Raw genomic sequence first — 20,305 nt, 5'->3', positions numbered from 1 at the left:
GTTTATTTGACAAGTTTACCAAGATATAAGAAATGTCATTCAAACTTGCCTTGTTTTACTTTTTACTTGTACTTTTCATTACATTACTTGAGTACATCCATTTTTACAGTAATTTCCATACTTAAGTACAAGAAGTTTCAGATACTTTAAGACTTTTACTCAAGTAACATTTCAGTCAGTGACTTCGACTTTTACCAAAGTCGTATTTTGGAGAGGTACTTGTACTTTTACTTGACTCTGAGATTCCAGTACTTTATACAACACTGGCTACAGCCACATCTGCCGAACACAAAAGTGTTTGTGTCCTTCCCCTTTATACGTACCTGACAAAGAGACGGTGCTTAGCAACAGCTGGAACAACAGAGTACAAAATTTCACCAGAAGAAAACATACAGGTCGCATTAATTACTGCGCATGCTAAAACTGTGAGAAAGCTTCATATCAGATAGCTGGAAAAGTGTCGTCACAATGAAGATTTTTTTTTCTTTTTGCTACAGTAGCTCACTGAGTTCCAGAATGTCCCCAAGAACAGAAACCACCTGTGAAAATAAGTCATTTCGTCATTTTTTCCCGCTACCGAATAGAGAGAGGTGTTTGATACTGCGAATTTTGTCATCGATCTGATGCCAAATAAATAGAGGGCCAATATCGCCAATACAGATACAAACAATTTTTGTTAATTGAGTTTCATATGTCAAGGTCTATAAGTGTCTATAAAATACTTTCACAACATATTTATAAGAAAAGCAGAAATGCAGCACAACTCATTTGTGTGCGTTTCCCTTTAAATAAAGTGCAAAAAGTTGTCATTTCAGGAAAAAAAAATCTAAAATCTTTTTTTAAGGTAGAGTTGAGAAACTGCAACACAAAAATAAATGGAAATTTCAAGAGGGAGTCTGAAATTAAAGTATTGATCCGATACTGATACTGACTTGGTATTTATGGATTCGATATTTGGATAGATTCACCCACCGTTACTGTAAAACATTCCCCAGTGAGTGGAAAACAGGAGCAACAGTCATTTATTTATCTGTAGGAACATCACAGAGCTGCGTCAGCAGAGCAGAGGTTCCCGGCTACCTGCAGTCATAGCAACAGCTCTCCAAACTTCATGTGACCTTCAGATTAGCTGCAGAACAGAGCGCATCGTGGAACGGCCTGAATCCAAACCTTGACTTCAACAACAAGCAGCGGAGACATGTCCCCTGATGAGACGAACAAACAGCCTCTCTATGGATTTTTTTTGAAGTGTAAAGTTTGGTGGATGGATGATATTGGATTTTAATGCTGTCTCATGCAGCGTAGCTCTGCAGAGTTGCAATATAATGTAGCTTTTCTATTTAATTACAAGCCCTGGGATATCTGTTTAATTTCTGCCAGTGATATAGGCATGTCATTGGCAGAAAGATGCCGAAATTTGTCATTGTTGTATTGGGTTCTGGGATAAAAAGCAAACAAACTTTCTTCCACTCAATAAATGTATTTTTGGAATATTATTAAAATTTCAATCTGAAATTTTGCTACTGCAACCAAAGATTCATTTATTATTGTGTCTAAACCTGCAAACCGATTAAACCCCCCAAAAATTATAGCTGCAACGGGTGAATGGAGAGTTTCATCGTCTAAAATCACTCCATTATTCACAGGTTTGAGAAAAAGATGCCGTACCATTTTCTTTCACATTTTAAGAGTGAAAATTAGGTTGGTCCCGATCCAATACTGATATCGGAAATCGGTCTGATATCATCCAAAAAACGTGCATCGGATTATATTGGCCTGCATTTGAAATCTTCGACACAAGCGCTCCAATTAGAAGCATTCCGCTCCAGAATTTCTATCCAGCAGTGCTTGTATCCCATGGGTTAATAATAAATGGGTCAGTTGTCTTCTTACCTGTTGCTGTTGACTGTTGTCTCTTGGAGTAATATCACTTGATCAAGCTTTTTCTAACAGTCCTCACTATTAAAAGAGTAATAGAAGTACATACGATTTGTGCTGATATCGCATCCGGTCAGTATTGGTTTGTAATCAAAGCTGCAATATCTGGATCACATCGGAATTAAAACATTGCATCAGGAATCCGAGAGGAAACGTCCAATCATCTAACCAAACAGTGATATGAATGCTGGAGAGCACATTTCCAGCATGGTTAATGTTTTGGTTAATGTTGTCGGTCCCTCACTCTCCAGCACGAGAGCATGGAGCAGCAGGGACTGCATTCATCTGCTGTGGGGATTTTATGTTTAACCTCGACGATGTTATGTTCAATTAATTTATATAAAAGTCTCAAAATAAAAAAAATATGGCTTCATTGTGGCACTTAATGCATTTAATGTCTGTTTGTGCGGGTAGATCTTTGTATGTTTACCTGGAAGAATCCTGCGTGTGTGTGTGTGGGTGTGTGTGTGTGTGTCGGGGTGCGCGGAGGCGTGTGCGTGTGTGTGCAGAGGAAACCCTCGGTCATCAAAGAGAGTTTCTTTAATTGCAGAGAAGACCTTGGTTGTCATGGGGACAGTAATGCCCTGTATAACACCGATAGGCAGAGAAAGATAAAACTTCCCAACTATTTGTGTCAAAGAAGTTCAGGTTCCCTTTTTTTTGCTCTATGCAAACAGAAACATTGAGGAACATTCAGCATTAAATGTTCATCTACATAAACTGGATCTGAACGCGCCGGCGTACCACCAGCAGAGATATAGAAACTTCATTATCCAAGTATTACAAATAAAAAATGAGACAACAAAAAGTTCAGAGTAAAGCTGCTGAACCTTTAATGGCAGTAGCAATGTTTTAGTTAAACCGTCCAATATTCTTAATTTGGGGTTGTTGTCAACTCAGCCATTTCATTTCACATCTTTAACTGTTGCTGAAGGACACAAAGTCCTCAACCACCTGGACATCAAAAATCCACTCATCAATCGGGTTTGAACTGTTGCTAAGTTGAATTTCTCAGTGTTGTACTTCTTAGATTCCTGCCAGGCCTGTTTATCCGTTTGGTTCCCAGTCCTGTGTTGTCTCAGGTCAGTTTCCATGTCCAGCTCATTGGACCCACCTGTGCTGCCCCGTCTAACAGTGGACTACTTTAAAAGCATTTCCAGAATGAAAGATGTGAATTACCTCAGCTGCTTCTTTTTGTCAGACAGATAAGGTTTATGTAGGGTGTGGTACACATGGTAATAAAATCACCTATGTTGTAAAATATTTGAAGGATACAGATTGATCGGAGCTGAGGAGGAATTTCTCAGCCAAATCAGAGATGCTGGGATTCCTCTGCCTCAGAGTGTAACCGACCCACTTCCAGTAGAACTGTGTGTTACTGGTAAGAGACTGGACTGAGGTAGAGTAGAGCTCTGGAGAGCTGGCCTGTTTGCACAGGGAATGTTATCCCTCTGCACACTTTTCATTTCCTCTACTGTGAAGCTCTCATCCTTCCCTGATTCCCTGAGTTTCCTTTTATTCTGAAGGAAAAGCTAATGCCGTGTCGAGAACACGTCTGCCACCGAATGCATCCTCAAAAGGAAACCCAGAAAAGCTCGCGCAGCGCCTTCTGTCTGTGTGCAAATGAATCGTCGTCTGCTGGGTTCCTCTCAGTCACACTGTCAGTCCATTTAAAAACGGACTGAGATCCCCGGACTGCTCTCTCTCCCCGTGACTGGATGTCTAAACAGGAAATACGGACGCTGGTGGGAATCATTTTCACTCCAGAGACGTTTGTTTCCCTTCAAAAATAACGAGGAAAAATTCACGTGTCCTCATGTTTACTAAATATTTTCATGTGGCTGAGTGTATTGCCTCAAATGGGAGTCCAGTGAGGCTGCATAATGCAATAATAAACAGCTGTGACAAGAAACTAATCTATGTAGGTGTGATTTTAGAAGAAGTTGAATCTTATATAGTAGGGCACTCGAAAACAAATCTGTATTTAAACAAAAAACTCTGATTTATTTATCAAAACTGTTTAACCTGCCTGCAGCTTAAAGGCCAATTTCACCAAATATTACATAAAAATGTATCCAAACTCATGAGCTCTCTCATTAGAGCGTTACCAAACCGTGTCTTTCATCCATCATAATGGAAAAGGATCGTATCCCCTACTCCAGCATCTCTCTGCTACACAGACTTAAAAGGGAGTGGCAAAAGCAAATGAGCTGGATTAGCATTATCATCCACAGATTCTTTGAAGCTACTTGAATAATGTAAGTAATATGTTCATTTTTTTTCACCTTTATTTATACATTTTCAATTTTAGAATATTTAACTTTCATTCGGGATAAATAAAGTATTTAGAATTTTAATTACTGTAGAATCGAGCAAATAGAAATAAGTGCAGTAAGCCCCGTTCTAAAAGGGGAACATTTTTCTTGTGATTTCGTGTGGAAGATTTCACCCGCAGCAGAGGCATCCCATCGGTTTTATTTTATTCTGGAGCGTCTAAATATGGAAACATGAGGACAAAGTCCCGTTGATATTTGCACATTTCCAGCATGTCTCCCTGAACCGGTCGGCTCAACACAAACTGGAAGCAGGAGCCGAGGCCTGTGGAGAATATATTACTGTGAAGGCTGAACAGTGCGGCAGGAGGAGGGAAAAGCACTTCAGGCTGAGAAGCAGGAAGACTTTCCAGTTAGTCTGACAGCAGGCGGCTGTGTGGGAGCTGTCAGCACACTCTGCTCTGAGCAGCCACTGCAGCGTGCTGGAAGCTAACTTTAATACGAGAAGTTGCTTTGCAATTAGTTGAGTTGATACAGATTTAAACATGAAGTCTGATATTGTTTTTTCCACCCAGCTGCTCAGGAACAGGAGGAACTCTGTGGCTGCGGTGAAACCTTCGACTAGTAATTCTCTGGCAGATAGAAAGCTGCTCCTTTCCTCTTCACCTTATCGTTTTTGTCTTTTGCTTTTGTTTTGTTTTCATTTTCTCTCCTCAAGCCGGTCATCCATCTGAAGTAACACGGTGTACTGTGGGGAGGTCTCCTTCCCTTTAAAACAACCAGAAATGAGCGACGTTCAGCTTTGCTGGTTTTGGCGAGAGCATGAGTGAGGAGAACAAGCTCATAGATCTTAGAGGAACAGAAATGGATATTTAAACTCAAATTTAGGACTCACTTATATTCCAACTCTAGATAAAGTTCTGAATGCCTGTAACATGACCAGAGGAGACGTTTAAAGGAACGTTTGTTTGGTTAAAGAAAATGACTGTGATGCTATCGTTGACCCATACTGATGTAGAGTTGGGTTGTAATTAGATTTTGTGATTTTTCACTCATAATCTACTCAGCATGGGGAGTAGGGTGAACTTTCTGCTATACTAATGTGACAGCCCATGGCCTGACAAAGCATTTATTTCCATCAAAAAATATGAATCATAATTCACTGAGCTATTTTATGGATCATCTTTTTTTTCTCTTGTGGATGATTAGCTAGTAAGAAACTCCAAAATCCCCTGGTCTGTGAATGCACCATACTTAAAAGCCAACAGGTACTGCTAACATTTATACTTTTTGGTGTGGAAGTTACTGAAGGAAGTAGACTGTTTGCTAATATTATGTATTATTGACTTTTTAAGCTTTCCATCATGCTATAACGTAATTCTCTCATCAACAACATACCTGGAGTGTTGCCTCGATTCGGTCATGCATGTTTGAGGAATCCTTTAATCTCCCATGGCAACCATTCTGGGACGCATAAACGCTTGGTCTCATCAAGCTCCCCTCAGTTCCTCTAGACTAGCGGCACCACCAATTATCAAACACCTGGGAACGTTTGTACACTGCGTAATGGAGAAACCTTGCTGTGATGACTTAATGGAGGCGGAGTGTGGAAAAGAGCTGGAGCTTCTTAAAGAGACAGAGGCCCAATTTCAAGACGTCAAACTGCAAAGTCAAATTTCGTTTGTTTTATAGCATTTTTATAACAACTGGAGGTTACATAGTGAGTTGATTGTGCTATAAAATTGTACTATGTGCCTGGAAAATTCCTCATACTGTTCCCTTAAAGGCACAGACCCCCAGCACAGGCTCTGTTGGGCAGAGCCCAGTCAACGACTGGCAGACAACTGGACAGAAGCCCGGTCATCTGCTGGGTGTTTCTCCTCTGCTCTTCCTTGAGGGAGGGTCACTGTTGTCCCTGCGCTGGTCTTCCCTGGAATCACTTGCTGCGGTTCCTCACAGCCACTACTGACCATTCCTATGGAGAAACTCGATGTACCTGAGTGCGGTTTCACACATACACACATTAGCTTTTAATCGTCACAAGAATTTTGCATTGGTTACCATTTAGTTTTCACCAGTTGTTAAAGACTAACCCTAAACCTGATCTAAACTTGATCCACACCTTAGTTCTACACCTAAACCGGCTTAACCAAAGTACAGCACTTCATGTTATGGGGTCCAGAGCCAGGGTCCTCATAACCTAGTATCTATTGAAACAAATAGGCATTAAAAGGTGGGGAATGCTAAAACACACACTCTCTACACACGCAGATATTCACTTGGTTAAGGTGTGTACACCATGTTGGGCTGTGGCTGCCACTGAATGCATCTCATCACTGAGCATCATGAGCCTTCAGTGACGTTGTTGTTACATGCATAATGTTTGTCACTGAGGTTTATCGCCTCTGTTTTTTCTCTCTTTCTGCAGGTGTAGAAGCAGATTCTTGTACCTTTCCTCACGTTTTTTTCTGTTGCGTTTTTCTCTTTTTTCTCCGTCTCTGTGTCTATTGCATTTGAAATAAACACAAAGCAATTTATCATTTTTATCTTTATATCAAGTGGGGCATTATAACGAAAGCTGTAACACTCTACTTGTGAAAGTAAATCTGTTGCGTTTTTCAATTCTGAGTGCCGCCGCTGAACCGTACAAGGGAAAATGAATATATAAGTACATAAAGCCCATGCATGCAGTCATATATTGACATTATGGTCACCAAAAATGCTGTTATTTTTCAGTGTACAGGTTGGATACATCAGTGTTTAATTCCAAGTGTACAGCTGATTGGTTTAGATCAGACAACAAGCACAAACATTGCATTTAATAGATGCTGCTGTTTAAATAAACAGAAGGAAATCCTCAGAATGTGCCGTCGCTTCCCTTTGTATATTTACAGAACGCAGCAGGGACCTACAGTCATGAGCTCTGACATGATCTGGACCTTTGCTTTGGTGCGTCCCAGACAAACACAGAGGGCCTGAGAGTCCGCCGCAGAGCCGGAGATCTTAATCCAACTTAGACCTATTTACTACAGAGCAGCTTTCCAGGATGGAGGCAGAAATGTTCTACCTCTTCGTCTGGGAAAGACATGGGTGAAGAACACTGGGATCCATCCACATCAAGCAACGCTCCTCTGAACTTGAAGTTGTTGGGTTTTTTTTTTTTTTTTTACCACTGTTGCCAGAAGAGTTCTCATGTTTGTTGAAGCAGATCACATTTATCCCACTGAGACCGGCTGCAATAAAGCAACTTTTAATCATGAACTCTTAGATTCCGTGCATGTCACGCTGGATACCCCGCCTACAACAGTTTCATAAATCCCTCGGCTTACAAAATAATTTAAAGGGAATTATAGAGGGAATTATGACCAATAAAAAGCCAAAAGACTCGACTAGGCATGTGTCCATTACCACTATCAGGTTTTAAAACCACTAAAGTTTTCCATTAAGCCGTTCTTTTAGATCAAAGACTCCAGAGAAGTTCCGGAGTTGGTTTTTTTGGGGGGTTTTTTGGCTGGATGGAAAACAGAGTAACACAGGACTGGCATTCCCCCAACTGATGCTGCGCACTGCTGGTCAGGTGGTACGTTTCTCTCTGTTCCAACAACTACAAATTCAGTCGACGTGGACAACCGACTAAACTAAAACAGCGTCACTTCTCAATCTTATTAAGGTAACGCCTTTTTGAAATAGGAATAACGGGCCGTTCTGGACTAAGAAATTGTTTTACATTTTTGTGTAAAACAAAACACACCTCTGCTCACGCCAGAAATATCTGAGCCTCAACATATAACTGATATGCCACATTAAGCTACCATGTAACACTGAATTAGCTTAAAGGTTTGAATAAGGGAACATCAAGAACTCAGCAGACTGACGTCTTCTGGCTCCTCCAAAGAGAAAACTCATAGCCCTGCTGACTTCTTCAATGTCAATCAGTCATAGAACATGGAGATTCCACTATAAGTTAGCCACATGTCAATCATTTCGCAGTCAGAAATTGTCTCAATTATTTCCTTGAGAAAAATAGAACATTTCCATTTATCACTGGGCACCAGCAGGACTCGTCCCTAGCTGCTTATCTTGGTCAGCATCTTGTTGATGGCTTGCTTGACGTGCGTGGTGGAGCTGCGGCGACGGGCCTTGCCCTGGACGGCTTTGCGGCGTCTCACCTCCCTGCACAGCTCGTGGAACGCCTCGGCCACGGCGCCGCCCTCGTCGGCGCAGGCCGAACACTCGTAGAAGGCACAGGCCATTTCAGCCGCCAGCCGCTCGCCTTCCTCTGTGGGGACCTGGCGGACGTGGTCCAGGTCAGACTTGTTCCCTACCAGCACTAGAGGCACGTTCTTTGGTTTCTTCACCTCCTCCAGGAGAGTTCGGAGAGGGGCTACCTCCTCGAAGCTTCCCCGATCTGTGATGTCATAGACGATGATGAATCCGTCGCCCCAGCGCATGTGACCTTCCTTCTGCTGGATGTCCTCCTGTGAAGAAAAAACGTTACTGACATGGTCTTTACAGTAAAGGTTGCACAATCTGACCAAGCCAAGACAACTTACCACTAAATCAAATTTGACCAAAGAATCCAACAATTACGATATTAGTTTAGGTGTCTTTTAATTCCTTTGGCACCAATTTCGAAGAAACATATTTGTCAATAAAAAGTTTTGGCTCTTGGGTCAGGTTGTTTTTCAGCCATATCAAAATTTGTGCGTTTCGCAAAACTGCAATGGAAACACTTTTTTCACATCATGAGTCACAGCAGTTTGTATTTATTTTCAGGCACTGGCCTCCGGGAACGATTTTCTCCATCAGAGATCTCACAGTTTGTCATTTGAAAATGTTGAATCAATGGCTCTTCTATAAAATTCTTCTATACAAAGGAGCTAGCTCCTTCTGCTAACGAGGCTGCTAGCCAAGCTAACTCTTAGCTTAGAACAACCATCAGCCACGCCCATAAAATTTCACAAAATATCAGATGTTTGGGTTTCATTTCACTCTGTTGAACGCTAAACAATAATTGTAACCTCCCAACCCCAATACAGCAACAAAAATATGATTTTATTCTCATAGCCAGAGATGATAACATAATGTTGTTAGATGTTGTAAAGTAGTAAAATCTTTTTAGCTGTTACTGGAAAGCAAGGAAAACAAAAACAAAAATAATAGCGGAGCTAAGCATGAATCTCCCTTTATTGGTTCTGTTTACAGGCGAAACAAAGCTAGCCCTGCAGCACAGCTGACAAATGCATAAAGCAGAGAAGTGGTTTTCTATTTTATGGACAAAATTTAACGAGTAAAATGAAAGCCTGGTTAGTCCACAGCTGAGATAGATAACTTCTCTTGCTAACAGAGCAGCTGGAGGCAAATAAAATCTCACAAAAATATTAAGGATGCACGCTTTCCGGAAACATGGATGTCAACAAAATACTGTCAGCTAACACACTGTGACAGGATCTCCTCTTTTCAGTTCAGTTTGCTGGTAATGATGCACATTATCTTGGCAACTTTTTTTTTTTAAAGCAGCATTCTTTTTGTTTTGCTTTCAAGCAGAGCCCAGGCAGAAGAAACTCACCCAGGCCCTAAATCTCCCCATAAAGAATAAAAAGCTCTTGGGGCCCCGGGGACACCACTGAGATTTCATGATCTCTCCCCCTCATCTCTTTCCAGGAAAGGCATTTCTTTAAGGAACCTAATCCAAGCACAATAAAACAGTTTATGAAACCCTTTTTATTCTTAATCCCTGGGATAGAAACGGAGCTCTTTGGATAACTTCTTCATTAGAACATGCAATTGTTGAAATCTAATAGTTTAGTTTAGATGCAAACATAACAAAACCGTTTTCCTCTCCAGCATTTGAAACTATATCCAGTTGGAGACAGTATATAATATGGATACTTAATTTGTGTTGATGAATTTTAAACTTATGTACTAGATGCAAGTATTTTCATTTTTTTGCATTATTTTCTCTATTCGTTTATAAGTACTGAGTCATCTACATAATAATTTGAACACACGCTACTAAAAGTCATTGTCATAATCCATCCAAGTGCACTAATAATTCCCCCCAAATTATTTAATTTAATTATTTAATTGAATAATTTATTTCTCTGGCAATAGAACATCTAGTGTGAAATGTTTTAAAAGCAAAAACTTGTTCCATGAAATCCTCTAAGTGTTCCTTCCTGCTGCTTATTAATGTCCATTTTAATCCTAACAGATTTTACTGCTGTATTTTGTCCTGCCTGATGTTTCTTTCCCATGAAAAGGTTGTTTTTTTTCCCCGCACAGAGTCATACATGTCATTAGTTGATATTCAGAAATGAAAACTGAAGTGGCACGTCACAGTTTGCTTTCCCTTTGTAATATTGTGGCATTAAAATAATTTTCAATGAAGTCAAATTATCTCAAGCGTAATCAAGATTTTATTTTATTTTATTTTTTTTTTGAGAGTGCATATCATTCTAGGTGAGGTGATTTTGACCTATTTTTACTCCGGAAAAAAAAGAAAATCAGTTTCCGAAAACGTAACGGTCTGAACTTAAGGGGACGAAGACGATGGGGGCCAAAGGCAGCGGAGGGGCCTACGTACAGACTGATGGCCCAGTGACCTTCAGACAGTGAACTAAATAAAATTAGTTTTATCACAGTTAGTTCATGATTAAACATGGAGGCTAATTATATTTCACACATGGATGTGTGGGTGTAGGTAGCTTAGGTTTAATTTATGTAGCACTGAAAAATTATTTAAATGATTTGAAAGATTTAAGTGCGATATAAAAAACAAACAGGGAAGAAATAGATAATGCAGAAAATACTCTATAGCCAGTGTTTTACAAGCCAATACTTCAAAACCTCAAAACCTTCTCGTAAACTGAATTCTGCAGCCATTTTAGGAAAGCATCTGCTCCGACTCCTATGAGGAACACTCCATGCACCTCATCCTCTTTTAAACCTGAGATTTCTGCTGTTTCTGGAGGAATCCTGCTCAACGCTTTGACCCAATCAGAGCAAAGGAGATTCCTGACATCCGGCGCCGTCTGGTCAGTAAACATGCAGGCCTCGTCCTAACGCCCGACTGAAATAGCCCTCTCTGTAATGACGGCGCGATGACTGGGCTGAAGTGTCGCAGGGGGAAATCAGCCTCCAGCAGAACACCTACGCAGCACTGCGGCATATTTATCTTCTCCTGAGGACTTACGCAAGCGCTCCAACACTCCTGCTGGGCTGCAGGAAATGACCTTCCTGAAGGACCCTTCACTTTCACATCCAACCAACACTCCTTCTAACAACTGTTGCTGCTCTCCAAGTAACGGTGCTCCACAGAGCACTTGAGGACACTTAGAGTCATATTAGGCACAGGTGGAGTATACACACTGAGGCTAAATGTTCAGCGTAAAGCCAGATTAAGGTCACATCATTGGAAAAGGTCTCTAAATATGTCCTCTCATGGCTTCCATACAGTGCCTCAATCCAGTTTTTGTTTTTGAGGCGCCGTCTGAGTTAGTTATCGAATAATGCCTTAAGCTCAGTAATTATTTAAGTTTATAAAAGTTGTACAATATATTATAATAAGTTTAGTAACAAACATCCGCAAACCTTTCCAACTAAAATAGTCTAATCAACAAGCTCACTAAGCCAGAAACACTCAACTAAACTACGAAGTAAAAATTATTGATTAAAATAATAAATGATCAAAGCAAACAGTAAAAATTAACAAGTGACATATAGTTTGAACCGTGAATGTTTTAAAACAAGGGTCAATTTGAGAAATTTAGAAACGAGGCAAAATTGCCAATCAAATAATTATTATTAGTTTGCACCAAAATGTGTCAGAATAAAACATGAAATAACTCATAAAATCAGAGTTCAGTAAAGACACAAATGTTGCAAAACCATGATTATTAAGAAGAAAAGTAAAGAAGTTTAAATTGTCGTCACACTAATTAATATTAGCTTAAGACTAAATTACTGGCAACACTGTTTACAATGCATAGCAGAAGTAAGGATAAAACCATTGTTTTGATATAGGAATGTTTCAATAACTGATTTGCTGAATTAGAAATCAATAGTCGCTTAGACAACTATTCTAAAAGCATTAACTACGGGGGTGGAGTTTTGTTTAAGTTCTTGGCTGGAGCCTTCTCAGTATTTTTAGGCCTGGTGTTGTGACTGGCATCTCAGTTTCCAGATGATGACAGATCAGAGCCTCAGTGGTTCCTGGGTTGGTTTTGTTTCCTTTAATCTGAAGGTTTTCAGTGAGACGTCTGAAACTGAACACAAGGAGGCGCTCCGACGGTGATCCGTAACTCAGAAAAGCTGGTTTTCGGTCGTCGTATTTCCGTATTGTGTAATTAGGTGACCGCAGGAAAAGAACAGTTCAAATACAGTAATAAAATGAATGAATGACGTCAACATGGTTGTGACGTCTGAAAAAAAACATCCTGACCCAGGGGCCCCGGTTTCAATCAGGCCAGTGAATGGTTTTGATTGGCGAGGATGCTGGAGCAATTATCCAATCAGACATTATTATGGTCAAAGTTAATAAGACAAGGCCGGGGTCAGATGTTCTTCAGTGTTAGATAACGGAATGTTTTCTTTTCAAATGAATGTAGTATAATGTAGGTGTACAAAACATGCAGAGTGAAACTGATCCTCAAATCACATCACCCTGCTGTGTGTCTTAGTATTCAGTTGATAATTTATCCCACCTGGCCTGCAGTGTCCAGGATCTCCATGGTGACAACCTCATCGTCAATGTTGGCTTGGTGACGATACGTAGATTCTGTAAGGCCACAAAAAAAGGAAACGCAATTAGATAGTTTTTTTATTTTTTATTTTCAGCTCTCCTTCAAATATTTCTGTTCGGTTATGACTCATCAGTAGATGCTGACAAATCCTGACGTGGGAGGAGAACTCGTCCTGTTGCAGTTTTAAGTTGGTCAAGTCAGAGAGAAGGAAATTATGATCACCACTGAAATGGAGGGAAAAATTCCTCCACAAGTACCTGTGTTGACAAATGACACACAGCGCGTTTCTACAGCTTTTGCTTCTTTGTCACACTTAATGTTTCAGATCGTACAGTAAATGTTAAAATAAGACAAAGATAACCTGAGTGAGTACAAGAAGCAGATTTCAAATGATTCCATTTCTACAGGGGAAAAGCTATCGAAGATACCCAGATATTTCTGGCATGAGCAGAAATATGATGGTTTTTCTGTCATTCACGCAATAATTGAAAACAGAAAAGGTGTTTTTCTCTTAATACAGAACAGTCAGTTATTCCTACTTTGAAAAGGTGTTTCCTTAATAAGATTGAGAAGAGACACTGCTTTTGTTTATACACTATGATTGTCCATGTCAACTGAAAAAATTTGTAAAATATACATTTTTTGGAAAGCTGAGTACATTACTGGACACGTTATTTTTAGGCCTACAATTTTTCTTTCCCAAAACTTCTTTTTCACAGAAATTTGATTTACATAGATTCTTATTTTTTTTTTTTATCAGTTTAGCCATAAGGGCCAAAACAGCGGATCATTTATGCTGAACAATGCTGACTAAAGTTTTGTTTCGTGCCTGAGAGTGAGAGACAGAAGCTTTACTGAACTAAAAGTTGTGATTTCAGAAATGAAAATATTAACTTGCTCCCTCTTTCAACACAGCGGCGGACAATCTAAACAATTGCAGGAAACATCAGCTGTAGACTGTTCTAAACTAACATGACTGAAGTACAATGTAGAAGCATTTTTAATCCAATGGAATATAACATTTGTTTTTATTAAAAGGTGTTTTTTGGCTCTAGCGGCCTTCATTTGAAAGTGCTCAGACAGGAAAGTAGGAAATGAGATTGAAGGAAGACACATGGCAAAGGTCACCAGGCCGGGATTCAAACCTGCGGCAGCCACGTCGAGGACTAAGGACGTCTTATGTGGGTTGTGCGCCACCACAGCACCCCGTGAAATATAACATTATTCGCCTGAATATCTATCAGAAGATGAGAAGACGGTTAGTAATGCCCAAACGGGATGTGGTGTTCAAACACAGCGGCAGACTCAGAGGGTTGGAATAAGCCCTAATCATAAACATTAGTTCTGTTAACACTAAAGCATTACACCAACACGGTATTTATAAAATAATATTAGCTCTGCTATTAGCACTTTAGTGTGCCCACTGCTATGTGTGTGTACTTGTAAATGCTACAAAAGAGGACGCCTTTCACAACATCTACCAACACAGTGAGGTCACACTTAGCGGAGTGTGAGGACCTTTTCCTGGGCCTCATTTAATCATTTATTTATTTGCAGTTCCACTGCACTCTACTGGTTGGATTTTGCGGTCTGGTGTGAATTAAGTTTTGGTTTACTTTGTTAGTGTTAGGAGTATGTCTGGGTTATAGGCATAAATACAGTTGCTGAAATGAATGGAAGTCGATACAAAGTCCTCAGTTTGTATAAAAGTACAAGGATGTGTGTGTATATATGCAATATGATTTATTTATTTTCAAATTATGTTTAATTTGTTGAGTTTTGGATTTATATCTTCTTTTGTTAAAGGGAGGCAGGGTTTTTTCTAGGGGGCCACAGAGGTCACCATCCAGTGGTGGACACAGTCCCACTGTTTAAACTATAAGCTAGGTAGTTTAGCTTAAAATCAGATCCTCAAATCCAGGGCCGTGCAGAGACCTTGGAGGGGCAGGGGCCCAAATTAAAAAAGGGGCACATTGAACAGAAACACCGTACAACAACAGCAACAACCCATAGGAGAATGTTGATTCCCAGGTTCAGGTGGTGTCACAGGTCCAAAGGAGGAGAGGGTGAAGCAACAATTTTTACTCTTTTGGGGAACGTTTCGACTAGATTAAATTGTTTAACCCACAGTCTTAGCGTGACGCTCAGGAAGAGCAGCAGATGTCAGCTAACGGGTGACCCATCAGCTCTCCAGTTCAGGAAACGTCAAAGAAGCTCATAAACCGACGACCTGCCAGAACCGCACATGGTGAAAAGCTCCAGCGGCATCCAAACCGCTCTTAGAACTACGGGAGGTTCAAACTGCTCATTAATTTTTAGCGAGCAGCAAAAGCGCCAAGCCACCAAATAAACCAAAGCAAACTGACCAATAAGATTTAAGCTTTGGCGTGCCCTTTAACCCCCACAGACTCAGACGTGCGCTACGTACAAGATGTTTTGACACATAAGATCTTTTTTTTTCTCCACAATTTTGTTAATTGTAAAGAGGGTTCGATAATAAAAATTTCAGAAATTATTCTTCTCTTTTTTTACTTCAAGGAAAATCTTAAGGTAGGCAGAGTGTGTGCAGCCGTCCAGCTGCAGGCGCTGCTGCCCTCCGATAAAATCCTGCAGGCGTCTGCGCAGTTCTGAACTTTAACCATAGAAAAGTTTTATGCAGAAAGCAATTTATTTTTAAACATTTTTGTAATTTACTTTTTAAAAATATCTAAATATAAAAAAATGTTATTACTTCAATGTAAAAACATTAAATTAAATAATTTCGTTGGCAGTGCTCCCTAATGACAATGGCTATTTTTAGAACTTGCTCCTTGGGCGACTGAGAAGGTCCCCTCAGGCGACCGGGGGCCCGCGGGCACCGTGTTGGTGACCCCTGCTCTATATAATAGTTTGATGTTAGCACCTCTGAGCCCTAGAATTATAAGACTGAGATATCAAGGCAAAGAAAACTCAGTAGCTGCTGGTAGGGGCCATTCAGGGCCCTCCAGACATTCAGGGGCCCCTAGAAATGGTTTAATTGTAACACAGACCATAGATCTAAACCTGTAGCATTTATTTATAGAGAATAACAATGTTATTACATTTTATTTAATGCATTCAGCTGAGAAAAATAAATAGCACATTTAGGATTTAATTAGGAAGTTTACTTTGTAAAAGTTTAAAGAATCATCTTGATAGTTTGGTTGTTGTGTTACCATGGCTACAATATGGTGTAATCTTTGTGTTTGAATTGGGTTTGTTCACAAATACATCACAGCAAGTAACCAATAATCAGTAATTGATTTTAACCTCGGCCAATAAACTTGGTGAATCTCTCACAGATTCACCTTATCAATATTTAAACATGTTAGTGATGCTGAGGTTCTTAGTAGGACGGGTTCCGGGGGGCGGGGCGTTCATTCTAAGGCCCCGCCTTGGGCCGGCCCTGGAGGAACAGCTGCTGCGATGCGCATCTCTACCTGGAATCATCCTGGAATCCCCTGGTGGCCCCTATGTCAGTCCCCGATGCTTTGGAGACATTTTGATTCATTTCATTGTGGCATGTTTGGCTTTTTGCTGCGGTTCTAATTATTGCTACAATATTTTATCTGATGTTTATTTTGTGAACTCTAAATGCTCTGGGCCCAATCTTCCTTTAACACTTGAGGTTCTGCAGTAACTTCTATTTACAGCTGCGAACCTCCAGCCCAGATCCCGTCAGCAGCGGCTTTAACCAGCCTGGTAGAAACGTTAAGGAGAAGCAGAGCGAACAGAGAGCAGGTACCAGGTGGTACCAGCTGGTACTGTAAATGCCCTGAAGAAGGGGAGTATTTTAATAAAAGAGCTGGACACGGTGCTTCTGCTCCAACGGTTATTATTAACTAAGGAGGAAGTTTCGGTGCTCTTCACTATAGCTAGCGCAAGCGCTAGACTCCCCCTGCTGGTTGAATTTGGCCACTGCTTCAAGCCAAATCAGACTAGTCAGCCTCTGAAATAACCAAATTTCAATCCATCACAGTACCAGGTGGTACCAGGTGGTACCGGGGCTTTGAGCTGCGTCGCGACTCGCAGTGACAGTACCGTGTCTTATACCAGTATGTCTGATATAAAGACAGATATTCTTTCTATCTGTCGGTGGACCGACTCAAGCTGCCTGTAGTGAACTGGGCCTTTAGCAGAATGATTAAGTTAAAGTCAGAAGTTTTCTCTGCAGCTGAAACATTTCTGAGTTTAGGGGTGAGGCGGGTTTTGTCCCGCTATTGCAAGGACGATTATGAAAATATAAATAGAAACAGTTTTTCTAATGTTAATATCAGACCTACGTTTTTATTCACAAACCAGTGTATGAAAAATATTCTTGCCCCTAATTTGATAGTTAGAGGACACAGATCTGCCCTCCTCCTCACCATGGACCCGGAGTCTGAACAACATGGAGGCTCTGAGAGTCATTATTAGACTGAGGGCAGCCAGACTAGTTTATTTTTACTAAATTATTATGTTTAGCTAAATATTATTGATGAGGGGCACAAACAGGCCTTCTGACATACAGATTAAAAAAAAGAAAGAAAATAAATAAATAATTTTTTTTTAAAAACTCAAAAAGGGCACTAGGGGCATCAAGGATAAAAGGGGCAGGGGCTCAAGCCCCCTTCGCCCCCCCCTCTCTGCACGTGCCTGCTCAAATCTAAATGTTGCAGCTGAATTCAAAACTAACTGGACCAATCAATGTTTTTCAGTCATCATTGGAAATGTTTGGTTTGTAGTCTCAGAATTCTGTGGTTGGCTAACAGGAGCAGCACGCTGAGCCTTATGCTGCTGTAGCTCATCTGCTTCAGCATTAAAGAAATTCTGTGTTGGATGTAATTAGCATTCATTCGAGTTATATTTGCATTTGTAACACCTCGAACCAATCTCCTCTAACCTGCGACATCAACAGGTTTACTAATTTAAAGATGTACTCCATGGTGCAGCTTATTGACATGTTCAAAATGTCAAGTTCATAATGGACAGCATAGATTCTCAGAGCTGAGCAGTTTTAAATGTCTGATTGTGCACGCACCCCGTGCTGCTTCCCAGGTGGAATTGCCCCCCCCGGGGACAAACTGCGTACCTGTGACGTAAATGAAATGTCACTGGGAGCCAGAGGAAGTAGCGTGTGCAGCTGTTTGGCTGCGAGCGTGAGCGTCACGCTGCGACTGCTGGGACGGCAGCCTATTTCAGGAGCCATCACTCTGTCAGCTGGAGTCGATCTAACCCTGCTTATTGTTTCTGTTGCTCCTTTCAGCGCTTTTCAGGATTTAAGATGCCTTGGAATGACTTGGAACAAAGTGAAATATCTCCTGAAGGTGGGATAAGTCCTAGACAAACAAAGTGTCACTCCAGGCTCCATTTAACAAAACTACTCACAGTTCAAGTTGTTGATCAAGCCCGCCAACACATCCACTCAGAAGCTTTAAATTATCCTTAGCTCGCACACGCTCCACAGTGCTTCCTTCTCCAAACTGCTCTCGCAAAAATTCCCCTGAACTTTGGGAAGCTGCATAATGCGCGACGCAGCTGCTGCAGTGATGTCAAAGCAGAGCAGAAGCAGCGCCGATTCCTCTCTGTGTGCCAGCAGATTAAACTCTGCTGGAGGATATGTGGAAAGCAATAACCATTCCAATATTGTGGCCATCTACATTTACGATGGCAGCTGTTCCCCACTCTGGTGCTTTAACTCAGACCCAGTTGGACATCTTTTAGCATTTGTGCACACATGGTGGTAGTTGCTGGTGCCGGCCAAGGACGCCGTAAACACAGATCAAAAGATGGGCTTTGTAAAACATAAGTACCAGTATCATTTTTTTTTTTTTTGCATTCTGAACTCTAAAACACATTAAGTATGAATTTATCAGACAGAATAGTCTGTTTGTTGTTCAATTTTTGGTTCTTTGCCAACAGAAGGGTTTTTCATTGCTTCGCTACTAATTTGGACATTTGGATCTTTAACACAAATTTTAAAAAATATCAAGAAATTAAACATGCAAACAATACAAACTTAAGAACAAACCATTTTAGAGTTGTAAATGAAAAATCTAATTAAAAAAGTCATTTCTGATGAAGAATAAGTGAAGACACCCAAACATTTAGTGGCATTGCTATGATGAGAGCGTTACTCAGCAATTTAATGGGTTCCAATATGCCAACCTCAGACATTTAGTCAAGCGCTCCTGACTGTTGAAGTGAGATCCAAAGACCTGATTCCTTTGTGCGGAAAATAGTCTACAAGATGAGAAGATTCAGATCACCAGTCAACATGTCCGGGTCCAGCTGTTCAAGTTCAGCATCAAAAGAGACCACATGACCGTGGCTGAAATCGATGGTAATTTTACTGTGTGTAAACTTCTAAATTTAAAAAAAGAACTAAAAAATGAGGGAACGTTTAGTGAATGTAAATATCTAGTTTCAGCTGTGTGGTGTTGGACAGACGTGCTCCATTCGCCTGCTGCAAAAAACGGCAACATCTGAGTCGCTTCACAACTTGGGTTTGACAGTACCGTTTTACTGCTGCTATGATGAACTTCCTGCTTATGCTACATTTCTATATTTCAAAATCTAATTTGCCTGCCGTCTGTAACAAAATTAGAGCAAATAAAAGTAAGATTCCACCAAATTAACGCTTTTTGTTTGCAGCCAATCTTTGTCAGTCTCAACAGTAGTGGAGTGACTTCTATCACTTCATCAAAAGAACACTCTACATTAGCAGATGTGGGAATATCCAAGGTTATTCTCTGTCTGTGGGGGGAAACAAACCTCAGCGCTCATCAATAACCCTGAATCAAACAGGTAGACAATAGAGACGGATGTTCAGTCGTAGCCGCCGGCAGGCGCATTGAGATGGATGAAGCAGAGCCCACTTTCTGGCAGCAATCTCCACTTTCTAAGATTGGCAGTCTGCACGCACACCCCCTACCTGTGTGATGTACTCATAATAGCATTTTAATAATGTTTCAACCACTTCCTGGGTAGCTTCAGCCAGAGAGTCTGATTGGTAACAGACACCCACCAGCAGTGCTGTTATTCCCATTATGGACGTCATGCTGGGCTTTCTTGGTCATGACACCAAAACCTTGTGGTAACCAAGGAGGCAGTTATTATTCTTTTCTTGATTTCAGCACTTGGTATTTACACAGCATACACCCAGAATGAGGCTGGCACCCAGGACAACATTAAATCACTTTGGAAGTACAACATTACCCTGGAAAAATAACCCCCTGCCAGAGAAATGTCACCTTAGTTGATTTTATAACCTCTAATACTTAAATCAAGTTCATATCTAAGCCATATTTGTGATATATGATAGACTGTATGGCAATATGTTTGTGGCCATTA

The 20,305-nt window shown here is 40.7% G+C and overlaps 1 protein-coding gene and 1 long non-coding RNA gene across 3 annotated transcripts in view; one reads left to right on the top strand and one right to left on the bottom strand.

Annotated features, from left to right (window-relative positions):
• Positions 1-6,245: 6,245 nt before the first annotated feature.
• Positions 6,246-7,054, top strand: LOC116736881 (uncharacterized). The gene is made up of 2 exons (XR_004342698.1): positions 6,246-6,954; positions 6,990-7,054. It is a non-coding gene; the product is annotated as an uncharacterized LOC116736881 (long non-coding RNA).
• Positions 6,994-20,305, bottom strand: part of rerg (RAS-like, estrogen-regulated, growth inhibitor) — a 40,881-nt gene continuing 27,569 nt past the window's right edge. For both annotated transcript variants that reach the window (XM_032589734.1, XM_032589733.1), the window contains 2 exons: positions 12,917-12,990; positions 6,994-8,689 (listed from right to left, as the gene is read on the bottom strand). In XM_032589734.1, coding sequence (XP_032445625.1) covers positions 8,279-8,689; positions 12,917-12,990 — 485 coding nt within the window. In that variant the 3' untranslated portion in view covers positions 6,994-8,278. The remainder of the gene's footprint in view (positions 8,690-12,916; positions 12,991-20,305) is intronic.

The sequence above is a fragment of the Xiphophorus hellerii genome, chromosome 17 (genome assembly GCF_003331165.1).
Source record: "Xiphophorus hellerii strain 12219 chromosome 17, Xiphophorus_hellerii-4.1, whole genome shotgun sequence".
Lineage (NCBI taxonomy): Eukaryota > Metazoa > Chordata > Actinopteri > Cyprinodontiformes > Poeciliidae > Xiphophorus > Xiphophorus hellerii.
This window is presented reverse-complemented; position numbering and strand designations above follow the sequence as displayed.